The sequence below is a fragment of the Amphibalanus amphitrite genome, unplaced genomic scaffold (assembly GCF_019059575.1).
Source record: "Amphibalanus amphitrite isolate SeventyFive unplaced genomic scaffold, NRLGWU_Aamphi_draft 001058F_arrow, whole genome shotgun sequence".
NCBI classification, from domain to species: domain Eukaryota; kingdom Metazoa; phylum Arthropoda; class Thecostraca; order Balanomorpha; family Balanidae; genus Amphibalanus; species Amphibalanus amphitrite.
The window spans coordinates 1-12,611 of NW_024882552.1; the positions used below are offsets into that span (position 1 = coordinate 1).

The 12,611-nt window shown below is 51.6% G+C and overlaps 1 protein-coding gene across 1 annotated transcript; it reads right to left on the bottom strand.

The window, feature by feature from the left end:
* Positions 1-25: 25 nt before the first annotated feature.
* Positions 26-12,608, bottom strand: LOC122369641 (structural maintenance of chromosomes protein 6-like; the record flags this gene model as incomplete). Its single annotated transcript, XM_043344536.1, has 17 exons — positions 12,535-12,608; positions 10,626-10,743; positions 10,074-10,269; positions 9,648-9,806; positions 8,807-8,981; positions 7,102-7,154; positions 6,316-6,440; positions 5,952-6,074; positions 3,961-4,080; positions 3,488-3,606; positions 2,959-3,162; positions 2,493-2,689; positions 1,940-2,086; positions 1,331-1,521; positions 657-973; positions 240-453; positions 26-99 (listed from the first exon to the last, which is right to left on the bottom strand). Coding segments are annotated over exons 1-17 (2,606 nt in total), but the record flags the coding sequence as incomplete, so codon positions are not given.
* Positions 12,609-12,611: the final 3 nt, after the last annotated feature.

Genomic DNA, 12,611 nt, shown 5'->3' on the forward strand with positions numbered 1-12,611 from the left:
GTTGATCTTCTCCATGATGTTGGACCTTTTCTCCATCAGAGCGGGTACCTCTGCCTTGTGTTCCTCAATTTTGCGATCGAGGACGTTCACCTCCTCTTCCTGTGAAAATAAGGGCAAAATATTCAGAAATAAGACACATGCACCCGGTTCTAGGTGCTAGTGTGTACACGGTGTGCTTAATTCATTTTAGTTTTGGTTTCATTTCATTTTTTTACTGCTTAAACAGCATCCCCACCTACCAGCGCCTGCAGGTTGACCGGCTCGGGGTCCTCGTGGGACTCCAGCTCTCTGATCTTCCTGCGCAGCTCGCCCTGACGCCTGCGCGCGTCGTCAGGAGTCGCTTGGACTCGGACTCCAGCCGCTGGGACTCTCGGAGAGCCGCCTGGGCCGGCTCCAGGTGGTTGGTGTCGTCTGCGCCTTGGACGTAGCTCCTGGAGCTGGAGGGCCAGGTCGCTGTTGGCGGGGGGAGGGGGGGGGGGTCAGTGAGAGTGGGCATCAGTGGTGGGGCGCGACTATGATCCTGGTGATTTTATGGCAATTAAGGCCACAGCGAAAAATGATGAGGTGTTATGGAAACCAAACTAAAAACTACCTATGGGCCTATGATCAACCCCTGCATAACTCCCAAAATCCATCTTCTGTCTCCAGTTTCTCACCTAATCACCTCCTCCATGGACACCTGCAGGTAGCGCGCCTGTCGCGGCACATTCACAGGGTACGTCCGGTAGTTGGGATCGGGGAAGTACCGGAACCCCGCCTGGGTGAGCGCCTGGGCACAGCCGCGGGGCACCCGCTGCCGGTCCGCCATCTGGGCACGAGCCTCCGCCTCAGTTCTCAGCAGGAGCACCGACTCGGCGCGCGCCTGGTCGATCACCGCGTTGGCCACGACTGGGTTGTCGATTTCGAGCACGGACCAGACCGAGACGTGCTGGCCAGAGCTGGTGTTGATGCCCTTCGTGCTGATGTCGTGAACCTGAGGGGGAGGGGGAAGCCGGGAGAAAGGGGGAGAATGGCGACGTCAGATACGAGGAGATACATTTACCTTACCGCTCGTTCAGATCAAAGGTGAGGCCAGCTCAGGGCGAACATACTTTAAGCTCCAAACCATAATATACCAGGTATGTACACATAACCGCATTTTAACTCGTGAAAATGGTCGGATACCCACAATGGAACCCCTACAAAACTTCACCTGCATTTCTGAGACCCAGTAACAGCCCAACGCATCCCATCGGCACCAGATAAGCACTATCAAAACTCGTACGAACGTCTCTCTATCACTGAGCACATCTCCAAACATTTCCTCCCACAAGCCGCCCTCAGTTCTCACCTCCGCCAGGAACTTAGAGGCGATGGCGCGCGGACGGTCTCGTTCATTCTGCGTGTGCTTCTTCAGGATGGCGGCTACCAGAGGCAGATCGCCTTTGTCGTCCACAAGATAAGCACGCAGGAGGCCGGCGAGACACGTCTCAACCAGGGGCTTCCACTCCTCGTAGCCGGCTTTTACGCGGACGAACGCACCTGGAGAGAGGAAGGGTGGAAACGTGGGTGAGTGAGTGAGTGAGTGAGTGAGTGAGTGAGTGAGTGAGTGAGTGGGTGGGTGAGCAAGTGAGTGCGTGCGTGTGTGCGCGAGTGAGTGAGAAGGAGACTGTTATTAACTCCATCCAATTGAACTCGGCGAGACAGGTTTACGGTTCCGTTGCTACACGCTTTCACGACCGTCGACTACACCACGACTCATCTCAGCTGTAAAACTGGCCAACTACCTACGGTAAACTATTATCAATTTCACGACCATTAAAGATAATCAACTTCGTGACTGCTTGCTCTTCAGTCATGCAATATTTTATGTCACTTCATATTCTGTAATTGGGTTGCAAATGTCGTTCATCTGGCACAAACTACACTAAGCTCGCCTCCACCACGGAGCCTCACTCACCGACAGGTCCGATGGGTTTCTTTCTGAGCCGACGCTGCTGGACGGCTGTCTCGATGTCGCGCTCCACGGCGGCCACCCAGGGACCGAACACGGCGCGAGGGTCCGCCTGGCTGGAGCGGTACTGGCGCTGCTGCAGCTCCAGCTCACCTGCGCACAGTGGCTCACCGGTCTCACACAAATGGGCCAAAAAGCATCAGATTTAGACATTATTTTCATTGAAAAAATATATCAATTTTACCAAAGAATGATGCATGCTTAACCCAATTAAAAACAGATTACAATACAATACACAACCAAAGTAAATAGGCATGACGTATTTTGTTTAAACCAAGCGTAGCAAGCGCAACTTATTTTCGTCTCGGAACAGTGAACACTATCCATTTGGCGAGTAACGACAATAACACCAGTTTCATCCTGAGTTCATCATTACCTTGATATATAGCCAAACAGTCATCATCCTCAGGCGCCGACTGTTGCGTTATCAAACCTACCCAACAATCAATATCTCCTGTCACCCTCCCTCCCCCCTCCCTTCATTCCCACTCCTGCTCACGTAGTTTTCTCTCCATCTCCTGCAGCTCTGCCTCACTCTGTCGCAGCTCCTCCCTCTGCTGTTTGACCGACCCGGTGACCTGCTGCAGGTGCGCCGCGCGCGTCTTCTCCGTGGCCTGCAGCTCCTTCAGCTGGTCGGTAAGCTCGTCACGCTCCCGGCGCCGCTGGGCGGCCTCCGCCTCGTAGTCGGGCTGGGTTCTGAGGGGGAGGGGGGGTGAAGGGGAAACTAAGAATCGAGACTCGATTTATTTAGCTGCTTAAAAACGTTTCCTGTTGACCCTGAGTCTACAATTAAAACAACTTATCAACTTCCCAATCGGTAAAAGAGCTACCGGCATAAAAAAGACATCCAACCAGCTTCATCATCCAGAAAAGGATATCCAACATCACATCCAACCTGTGACCAACATCCAGCCCTCTATCTACCCCTCTCCCCTCCTCTCTCCCGTCACGTGACCACAACTCACTCTCTCCTCTGGCGTTCGATTTCCGCGCGCAGTGTGTCCCGCTCCTCCGCGCTCACTCGCGCCATATCTTCGGCGCGCCGAATCTGCAGTCCAGTGTCACGCTTCTGCGCAGCCAGTTCGCGCAGCTGTGCAGTCAGCTGATCAGCACGTGCCGTTTGTTCCGCGCGCTCCCGGTCCAGCTGAGCGAGCAGGTCTCGTAGCTCACTAACGAAAGAAAAAAAACAGTTGCGGGCTTTATTTGAGAGGGAAAAGTTGGGTGGTGGTCAGTCAAAATGAGGGCATACCTACGGATAGCTACATAAAAAGGATAAAAAGACGATATGTGGAGATAAACTGGCGACAACGATTCGTAACGAAGTTAAATTCGATGGGTAGCGAAATTAAGGGTAACTTTCTTAGGTTAAGCTCGTTGTAAAAATGAGCTAGTGAAAAAGCACTGCATTTGAAAACGGGGCATGCAGAAACTCATCAAATAGGTTAAACTCGCAAACAACAAAAGCTGCCCTTAATTTTAGAGTACACTACGAACCCCTTCTCCTCCACTTTTCTCGTGAGACGCTCCTTTTCCGTACGAAAGCGCACTACTTCGTTCTCCTTCTTTTCTTTTTCTTGATTCACCAGATCCAGTTTTTTCTCCTCTTCTATCACCTAGAGTGGAAGCAAAGATACTGTCAATGATTTAAGATGTATTTAACGGCTTTGGTTCAATATGGTAACCAGAATCGGTACGAGACATCGATACAGTATGTACGATACTATATGAAAATATGAGCTTGAGAAGTCTCCAAGGAAATACCAGACATATAAGACCCTGAACAAGGAATGGTTTTCTACATGGTTGAGCTGATCTTCATGCTCGCTTCGGTCATGCGACAGCCTATCGTTTATCAAGTGAGGCTTGACTATGAGAAGTTACCCGCCCATTATCCGGCAATATTTCCGAGTGTAACCATTCAACTACACAGGCACAGAGCATGACAGGCAAGCGTGGATGGCACCCACCTTGGCCCAGAGCAGGTTCGCCTTCAGGGTCGCGATTTTTCGCTTCATATCCGCGCGGTTCTTGTGCAGGTTCGCCTCGCGTTCCCACTTCTTCACCTCCTCCTTCAGAGCGACCAGACTCTACCGGGAAAATATTGGACGGAGACGGTAACGCCTCATTCAGAGATCACACAAACTGGCCACTGGGCAAAGTTTATGAAAATATGGCATATGTGATTCACCAGTAAAACGCCTTTTGGGGCGACTGACGGAGCGAGCGAGAGGGTGGGCCTTGCACGTGCGAAATTGCGAGGGGGTACCTCCAACTGACTTGTGCACGGCACCCTACTAACTGGTCTCTAGCGATGTGCCAAATTTGGGCACAATCGGCCCAGCCGTTCTCGAGATCTGGAAGCGGCACCCTGCACGTGCGCACGTGCAAAATGGGTCCCAACGGACTTGTGCACGGCACCCTACTAACCGGTCCCTAACCGTGTACCAAATTTGAGCGCAATCGGTCCAGCCGTTCTCGAGATCTGGAAACGACCCCTGCACGTGCGCACGTGCAGCAGCACCCCAACTCTGGCACATGTATATGCAGTGCCTAGTGGGTGCCTACCTACATGCCAACTTTCAGCGCAATCGGCCAAGTAGTTACCGAGATATTGCAACAATTACAAAAGTGACACCTCTTCGTTTTGCACGTGGCACGTGCATAAGGGGTCACCCACATGCATCGGGAATAGTCCAATACTTGGTAGAAGGAATGAAGCTACCCTACAAAAATTACCGCGTGTAAATCGGTCAAGTGGTTGCTGAGATATAAGCCTCGCAAAAGCGTGACCACGGCCGGCCGGCCGGCCGGCCGGCCGGCCGCTCATACTCAGAAATTTCCGTTACTCTAAGGAAAGACTACGCTCGCTTCGCTCGCTCCGTAACAACCATGTGATTAGTTTACGATCAGCCTACATGAAACTGCATGGTCTTAGCGAACCAGTATAGCGCCTTTTGGGGCGACTAACGGAGCGAGCGAGAGGGTGAGCCTTGCACGTGCGAAATTTCGAGGGGGTACCTCCAGCTGACTTGTGCACGGCACCCTACTAACCGGTCTCTAGCGATGTGCCAAATTTGAGTACAATCGGCCCAGCCGTTCTCGAGATCTGGAAGCGGCACCCTGCACGTGCGCACGTGCAAAATGGGTCCCAACTGACTTGTGCACGGCACCCTACTAACTGGTCCCTAACCGTGTACCAAATTTGAGCGCCATCGGTCCAGCCGTTCTCGAGATCTAGAAACGACCCCTGCACGTGCGCACGTGCAGCAGCACCCCAACTCTGGCACATGGATATGCAGTGCCTAGTGGGTGCCTACCTACATGCCAACTTTCAGCGCAATCGGCCAAGTAGTTACCGAGATATTGCAACAATTACAAAACTGACACCTCTTCGTTTTGCACGTGGCACGTGCATAAGGGGTCACCCACATGCATCGGGAATAGTCCAATACTTGGTAGAAGGAATGAAGCTACCCTACAAAAATTACCGCGTGTAAATCGGTCAAGTGGTTGCTGAGATATAAGCCTCGCAAAAGCGTCCGCACGGCCGGCCGGCCGGCCGGCCGCTCATACTCAGAAATTTCCGTTAATCTAAGTAAAGACTCCGCTCGCTTCGCTCGCTCCGTAATAAAATGTCACAGCAATGCAGAAGAATCAAACACATCAGTTATAGGAAAACACTCAAAAGGGTCTCAAAGAAAAAAAGGTGAATGAAACATTGTCGATGCCATGACGTCACAATAAAATTAAATGTGAGGCAATGAACAATTAACTTTATGAACAATGCATAAAAAAACGTAATCATAATGTAATGCAATTTAACAAAAACAATACACTGCTGGCATGCTTAACACACGTTCGGCAGACCCATTCCATATCATACTTAGTCCTTATACCACGTCCTACAGAGAGCCCGTTTATAGAGCCTTGACCACCGCGCCCTGTTGGCACTCCTTACCTTCTGTTTGGACTCTATCGCCTGCCTCGTGATCTTCTCGTTTCGTCTCGCCTTTTCGTACCATCGTTCGATGGTGGTGAGACGGGTGGCGTCTAAGAACAGCCGATATTTCTTCTTCGGATCCTGTTGGAAAGCAGTTCGGTGACAGAAAGTTCATCGTGTGGGGAGCTAGCGATCAGCGAAAAACATGGTCAGACCAACAGCGTTTTATGAGTTTAATATAAAAAGTAGCAGACACACATGCACACGTTGGATGGTTCAGTGATAAATGAATATATCGCCAGTCTTTTGGCTGAGGAAAAAAAATCAGCCATCGAGCAAAACAAACACAGAGTCACTTGTGATCAATTTTGTGATCGCTTACCTCCCCACGGAGGAAGTTCTTGGACGTTTCCTGAGTGAGAATGACCAGCGGGTTGTCCACCTGTACGCCGAGGCCGTCGGTTATTGTCGCCAGCTCGCCTTTCTGCATCGGACGGAGCCGCGACTCTGTAATGAAACGGGATAGAGTGGTCAGAGTATTGGAGGAAAGAGTGGTGGGTCGGTGAAGAGAGTGATTAAGAGAGTTTGGGCTGATGACCAGATGCTTTATGTATCAAACTTACCTACATCATAGAAAGAGTAGTGTAAAAAGCAGAGGACCTGAGTCAGGAGTGGTGACGTATTTTCAACACTTACCAGACAACACTAACCAACACTAATACGAAACCCCTGACAATTATACACCGCTCTTTTCCTGAAGAAACGCGTATAGTAACCCTAGTTATCTGAGCTTAGCTTTTTGCTGTAGTTCAAGTTCAAGTTCAAGTTCGGTGTATTGAGGACATTTCCACATAGTGGCTTAATATTTAGTCCGAGTCAGAGTACATAGATAAAAACATGACACAGTCAATATCACAGTAAATCACAATCAAGAGATATGTATATAAAAACACGGTCCAAAGTCTGACAAACCAGACCCTCGACTAGTTCGACAGCCGGCGCAGAAACTCGGCGCGGGTTACAGAGCCGGTGACAGCCGGCGACAGGCGGTTCCACGCCGCGGCCGCTCGGTAAGAAAACGCGCGGCGCGACGCGGACAGGCGGTATGGAGGCAGCTCGAGAGCGCCTGCCTCAGTCGACCTGGTGCTGCGCCGGGAAACCGCTGTACGAGGGACGAACAGGGAGCGGATCGCCGGGGGAGCGTGCGGGTCCCTCAGCGCCCTGTAGACGCCGAGGCAGTCACGGCGCTCAACCAGCTCGCGCACGTCACACCAGCCCAGCGCAGCTAGGATCGGCGATATATATGGTCATGCCTGCGCACGCCAGAGACAACCCTCGCACCAAAATTCATCGCCTTCTGCACACGGTGAAGGTGGCATGCAGCGGCGCCACCCCAGACAGAGAGGCAGTACAGGATGTGAGGAAAGGTATGACACTGGATAAGGATGTCGGGACTAAGATGATGGCGAATTTTATACAGACATATAAGGATGGAATTGCACTTTTTGACAACGTTGGAGATGTGCTTTTCCCAGGATAAGGTGGGGTCTAGGGTCACTCCCAGCATCTTCACGAATGGCGAGGGTGTTAGGAAGTAGTCTGGCAGGTTAAGGTGGAAGGATGAGGTTTTCTTAACCCTCGCCCGTATAGGGGGGGGGGGGTCGAACGGACCCCCCCCATGGTTTTTCGCGAATAACTCGCGTAAAAAGCGGCCGATCGCGACGAAACTTTCAGTACCCTCGCGTTCATCAATTTCACACCTACCCTGAAAATTTCATGACCCTGACCCGAATGACCTTTGACCTGTGACCTACTTTTCGAGACCATGTTTGGCTGGAATCGCGATTCGGCGTATGTCGGCTCGCATTAGCCGCGCGTTTGCAGTCTTTTCGTGGTTTCAAGCGTTCAAACATGTGATATGATGTTGCCCCCATGCATTAGGTTGGGTGTCAAGGTCACCTGAAGGTCAGGTCAGGTCATTGACCTTTGATGACCTCGGTACACTTTTTCGAGTTTTACATGTTTCTAGGCCAGTTTTTGGAGCTGAATTCGAATTTAGCAACCATATGAACATTTACGAAGTAGTTTTGGTGCCTTCGTAACATGTTACGAAGCTGTCAGAGGCGGTTGCCACCTACTACGAATACCCTTACTGGTTGACCTGACCTGACCTGACCCGACCTGGCCTAAATACATGAAGACATCATCTGTGATCAAAACTAACATGATATTCGTGATCAGCACCCCGAAAAACCCCATAGCAGCCACACTTTACGACGTTCTAACAGGTCCCGATTTTCCCGCCTTTAGGGTCATTGACCTGACCTGCAAGGTCAACCAATGACCTAGGACCTTAAAATTGGGTATCATCGGCTTCCTCTCGTCACGAGCAACACGCTCGCTTTTTCCACGAAGCTCTAGCTCGATCAGGGGCGAAACGGCAAGGGGGGGGTCCAACGGACCCCCCCCCCCCCCTTATACGTTCGCGGCTGGAAAAACACCAATACGGGCGAGGGTTAAGGTTTTGGGCAGTGCCGACAAGGAGCAGAGTGGTCTTGGATGGGTTCATTTTTAAGGAGTTGGATGTGAAGTAGGAGAGGACAGCACGGAGGGTATCCTCCTGTCGGGATTTAAGGATGGATAGATCTTTAGGACGGGCCGAATCAAGTAATTGGGTGTCGTCGGCGTAGGAGATGAGGCGACCGTGAGGAAGATAGGATGGAAGGTCATTTGTGAAGATGCTGAAGAGGATGGGACCGACTAGGGAACCTTGCGGAACCCCATGGGAAAGAGGCAAGAACAAGGAACCACCTCTCACCACCTGCCGTCGACCAGTCAGGTAGCTACGAAACCATCTAGGATCAATACCATACCAGCACAGCTTTCTAAGCAGAACGTCATGGTCAACACTGTCAAACGCCCGGCTCAAGTCGATGGACGTGACGGCGACAACATCGCCATCGTCGACATGCCGCGTCATCCACTCCACCGCGTCGATCAGCGCGTCCTCCGTTGAGTGTCTAGATCGGTAAGCATACTGTGACGGAGCTAAAAGGTGACAGCGAGCGAGATAAGATGACAGCTGAGTACAAACAATTTTTTCACACACTTTTGATAACACAGGTAAAATAGAGATTGGCCTAAAATTGCCTGGTAGATCTTTGGCACCGGACTTGTGCAAAGGCACGACTGTAGCGAGCTTCCATGTATCGGGAAAAGTACAAGAAATGATGGACGCGTTCACAATGTGTAAAATATGAGAGCCTATGACAGTAAAACACGATCTTATAGCCTGCAGCGGTACACCATCATGCCCGACTGCGCGGGACGAAGACAACCGGCTCAGAGCCAGCGACAGCTCCGGCAGCGTGGCAGGCTGCAGACGCAGCCCCGCCGACGTAACACACGGCGGCCGCGGCGGGAGTGGGGAGGGGTCACTGGCGGACAGCTCAGCAGCGATTCGCGGCCCAACAGCTGCGAAATGGGCGTTAAAAGTGTCCTCTTGACCCGGTGGTACCCCCTCGCCAGCACCAGCTCCACCACGGGAAGGACGGAAAGCGAAGTCCCTGATGTTGCGCCAAAAGGCTCGGCGATCGGAAAGCATGTCACTGGCTAAAAAGCATGTCACTGCTGTAGAATAGACCTCGGCATACGGCTGTAGATATGTGGCCTCTGTTTTCCTGAGCTCACCCAGTTTCCGCCGGAGACACTCACCCTTTTCGCTGGAGATGCGGTAAGTGCTGCCGCCGCTGTCTTTCAGACTTCTCTCGATCGTGATGTGGCCGCCGTACTTCTCCGGACTGAAGGCGTCGTAGCCGCTGTTGTCCAGAGTCAGAGATATCACAGCGGACTTCTGACCAGTGCGGATCAGACCTGGCGACGAAAAAGACGGTCGAAATATGATAATCTGTGAATTCAGGGTTTCCGAACTTCCGGGGTCATTGGCGCCAGTAATGTTAGACTTTGTTTCCAATACACTAAAATTATGACTTCAGCTACAACTGACGCAGTGGAAGCAGACTACGAGTCAACCTGAGTCAAAGTCTTGGTTGGGGGCTCTGGGCGAGGAGCTGAAGTCCTGGCACACGCACGGAACGATGTGTTAGTGCAGTGTTGTGGGCCGCGCTGTGCACAACTGACCTTTGATGTTGCTGCCGCGGTCGGTGGTTGCTGCGCGAGCCCCCAGTCCCACCATCACTGCCGTCAGCACGGCGCTCTTCCCGCTGCCATTCTGGCCTTTGATGAAATTTATCCTTTCATTCAGTTTGAAGTTGAGGTGCTCGTGGCACATGAAGTTCTTGAGCGTGATGCTACGAAGAAAGCCGGGACCCTGGGGCTGCGAGGAGATAGAAGGCGCGTTAGGATATCACAAGTAGTTCACTGTCTACTCTGTAGTGGGCTATGGTTGTTTCTACAGCTGTGATGACACATTCATAATTCAGTACCACACCTTACGACATGGAGCTAGCGATGGCTTACAGATAATTAATGGTCCACAGTTGAAAGCTTAGCATACCTAGGTATTCTATTTCAGTATTTACGAGTAGCTAGAATGCACAAATAGGTAACAACGCTATCGCAGAAGAATTGAGACAGGGAGAATGCATGGTGTTTGGTCCTCTCCCATCTCTAGCCCAACTTAAAGTCCCGAGTCACCCGCGGTGCAGTGATTCCACCTTAATTCCAACTCACCAGTGTCTCCTTAGGCTCATCGTAGCTGCTGCGGCTCCGTTTGCGCGCCGGCGCACCAGAGTCAGAGCTGGTGCTGCGACGCACCACCTTGGGCACAACCTTCGGCATCTTGGTGCCGCTAGTGCCAGAGGGACAGCACTGTTACTAGATGAGCTGTGGAAACAAATTTATTCATATACATATGTCCCATTGATGGACGAAATGATGCCAAGCGATGAAAAGTATTTGTGTTGCTTGGCACCCTCTGATCAGTGTTAGGACCCTTGGTAGCAGGGCTATGAGGTCATAATCAGTCAGAGTCTACAGTTACCAGTGCTACCTGGAGTCACAGTCAACTTTTCGATGCTGAAAACAAAATCAGTCACCTAAAGTTCATCAGCTCTGCAGAACCTCCAGGACTTCAACCTAAACCTCAACCTAAACCTACCTACCGTTTAGGTTTAGGTTCGGTACAAACCACGAAGCCGGCCGTCATAATCGCGTCACTGCCCGAGCGATGTCATGGGACAACGCCTCCGGGGGCCGGTCGTACCCACAGGCGAATGACTGACAGTTGGCGAGCCGGGCCCGGACGGCCGGACACCTTGGTGTTTGAGGCGGGGTTGACTTATCAGACGCTCTGGTGCCTGTTAATTGTTCAATTAGCCGATTGCCAGTAAGTTATGTCCATGTACGGCGCTCCTGGGCAGATACCAACTTTTGTTAAATAAATAACCTACGAGTTTCGCCACATATGCCTGGTAAGTGGCACTGCACTGTAGAAACGCGGCCATATTTAACCTTCTCCAATTCTCCATATAGTTAGCAGTGTATCTGTTTTCACTTTTGACGAAATGTTGCGATTGCGAGGAATGCTAAAATTAGTATGGGGAATGGGGTTGTTTGGTAAATGACGAACAGATATTAACGAATGAAGAAGCATTTATACGAATCATCAAAGGTCTTGCCTGAACTCAAACAGTCATGTCGAATAGCAAAGGTTATACTAACCGACGAGCCAGACTGGAAAACATCCATACACTACGCCGTTTGTAGGCCTTCTTGCGCCGAAATTCGGCGCAAGCGATTTTGCGCTGAAATTTCTGTTTGCGTCAAAAGTTGGGTGCCTATTTGTGCCAAAATTAAGCCACTTATATATAAAGCACATATATGTGCACATCTACCAATCAAGGCTATATCAACCAGACAGAGCGTTCCGGGGCCTTGGACGCTCTTCCATGGTTCAGCGTCCGAATAAGTTTTTTATTTCCACGGAAACCCAATACCTCAATACGCTTAGCACAATGTAGCGTCGTGCCGTGAAACAAGGACAGAGCCGTAAGTTCATGGGCCACAAAAATCGGCGGAAAATGTGGCTTGCATTATCAGTGTAATGTAACTTACGAACGCGTGGTGAGTGAGCTTAAGTGAAACCGAAACAGCGGTGTGTTCGAGGCTGGCGGGAGCCAGTGAGGGCCGGACAGTAGAGCAGCACATCAGCCTCTTCTCGGCACACGGCGCAGAGCGCCGCGGGGCACCGCTTGTTTGGGCGTTGCTGGCATGCCGCGGAGTGGAGACAGCTGATTCGGTGCACATACAAGAGCGAGCGGCCCCAGTGGCCCGCCCTCAGGTGGTGCACCGAAACGACGTCCTCTCGGTCCGCTCCGGGGATAGGGAGCGGTGACGTGCTCCTAAGGAGTGGCTCGGACCAGTTGTCACGCCATTAATACGAGGCCGCACAATGAACCGCCCTGATCAGCGAACGGGTGTTTGAGGGCAGGGTGGCCGCTTGTTACGCCAGGTCATACGCGCTCTCATTCCCCTCAATACCGCCACTGGGCGGTATTGCAGTATTACTTAACGACGCTCGGCGATTTTCAACAACGTCTTTTATGGGTATCTGTCTCCACATCGAGGGTTGAGGCCTCACCTGGGCGGCCGCTCCTCTGCTGAGTAGAACCAGAGCGGCTCGCCAGTTCGAGCACACGACTGGGGCGAGGACATCTT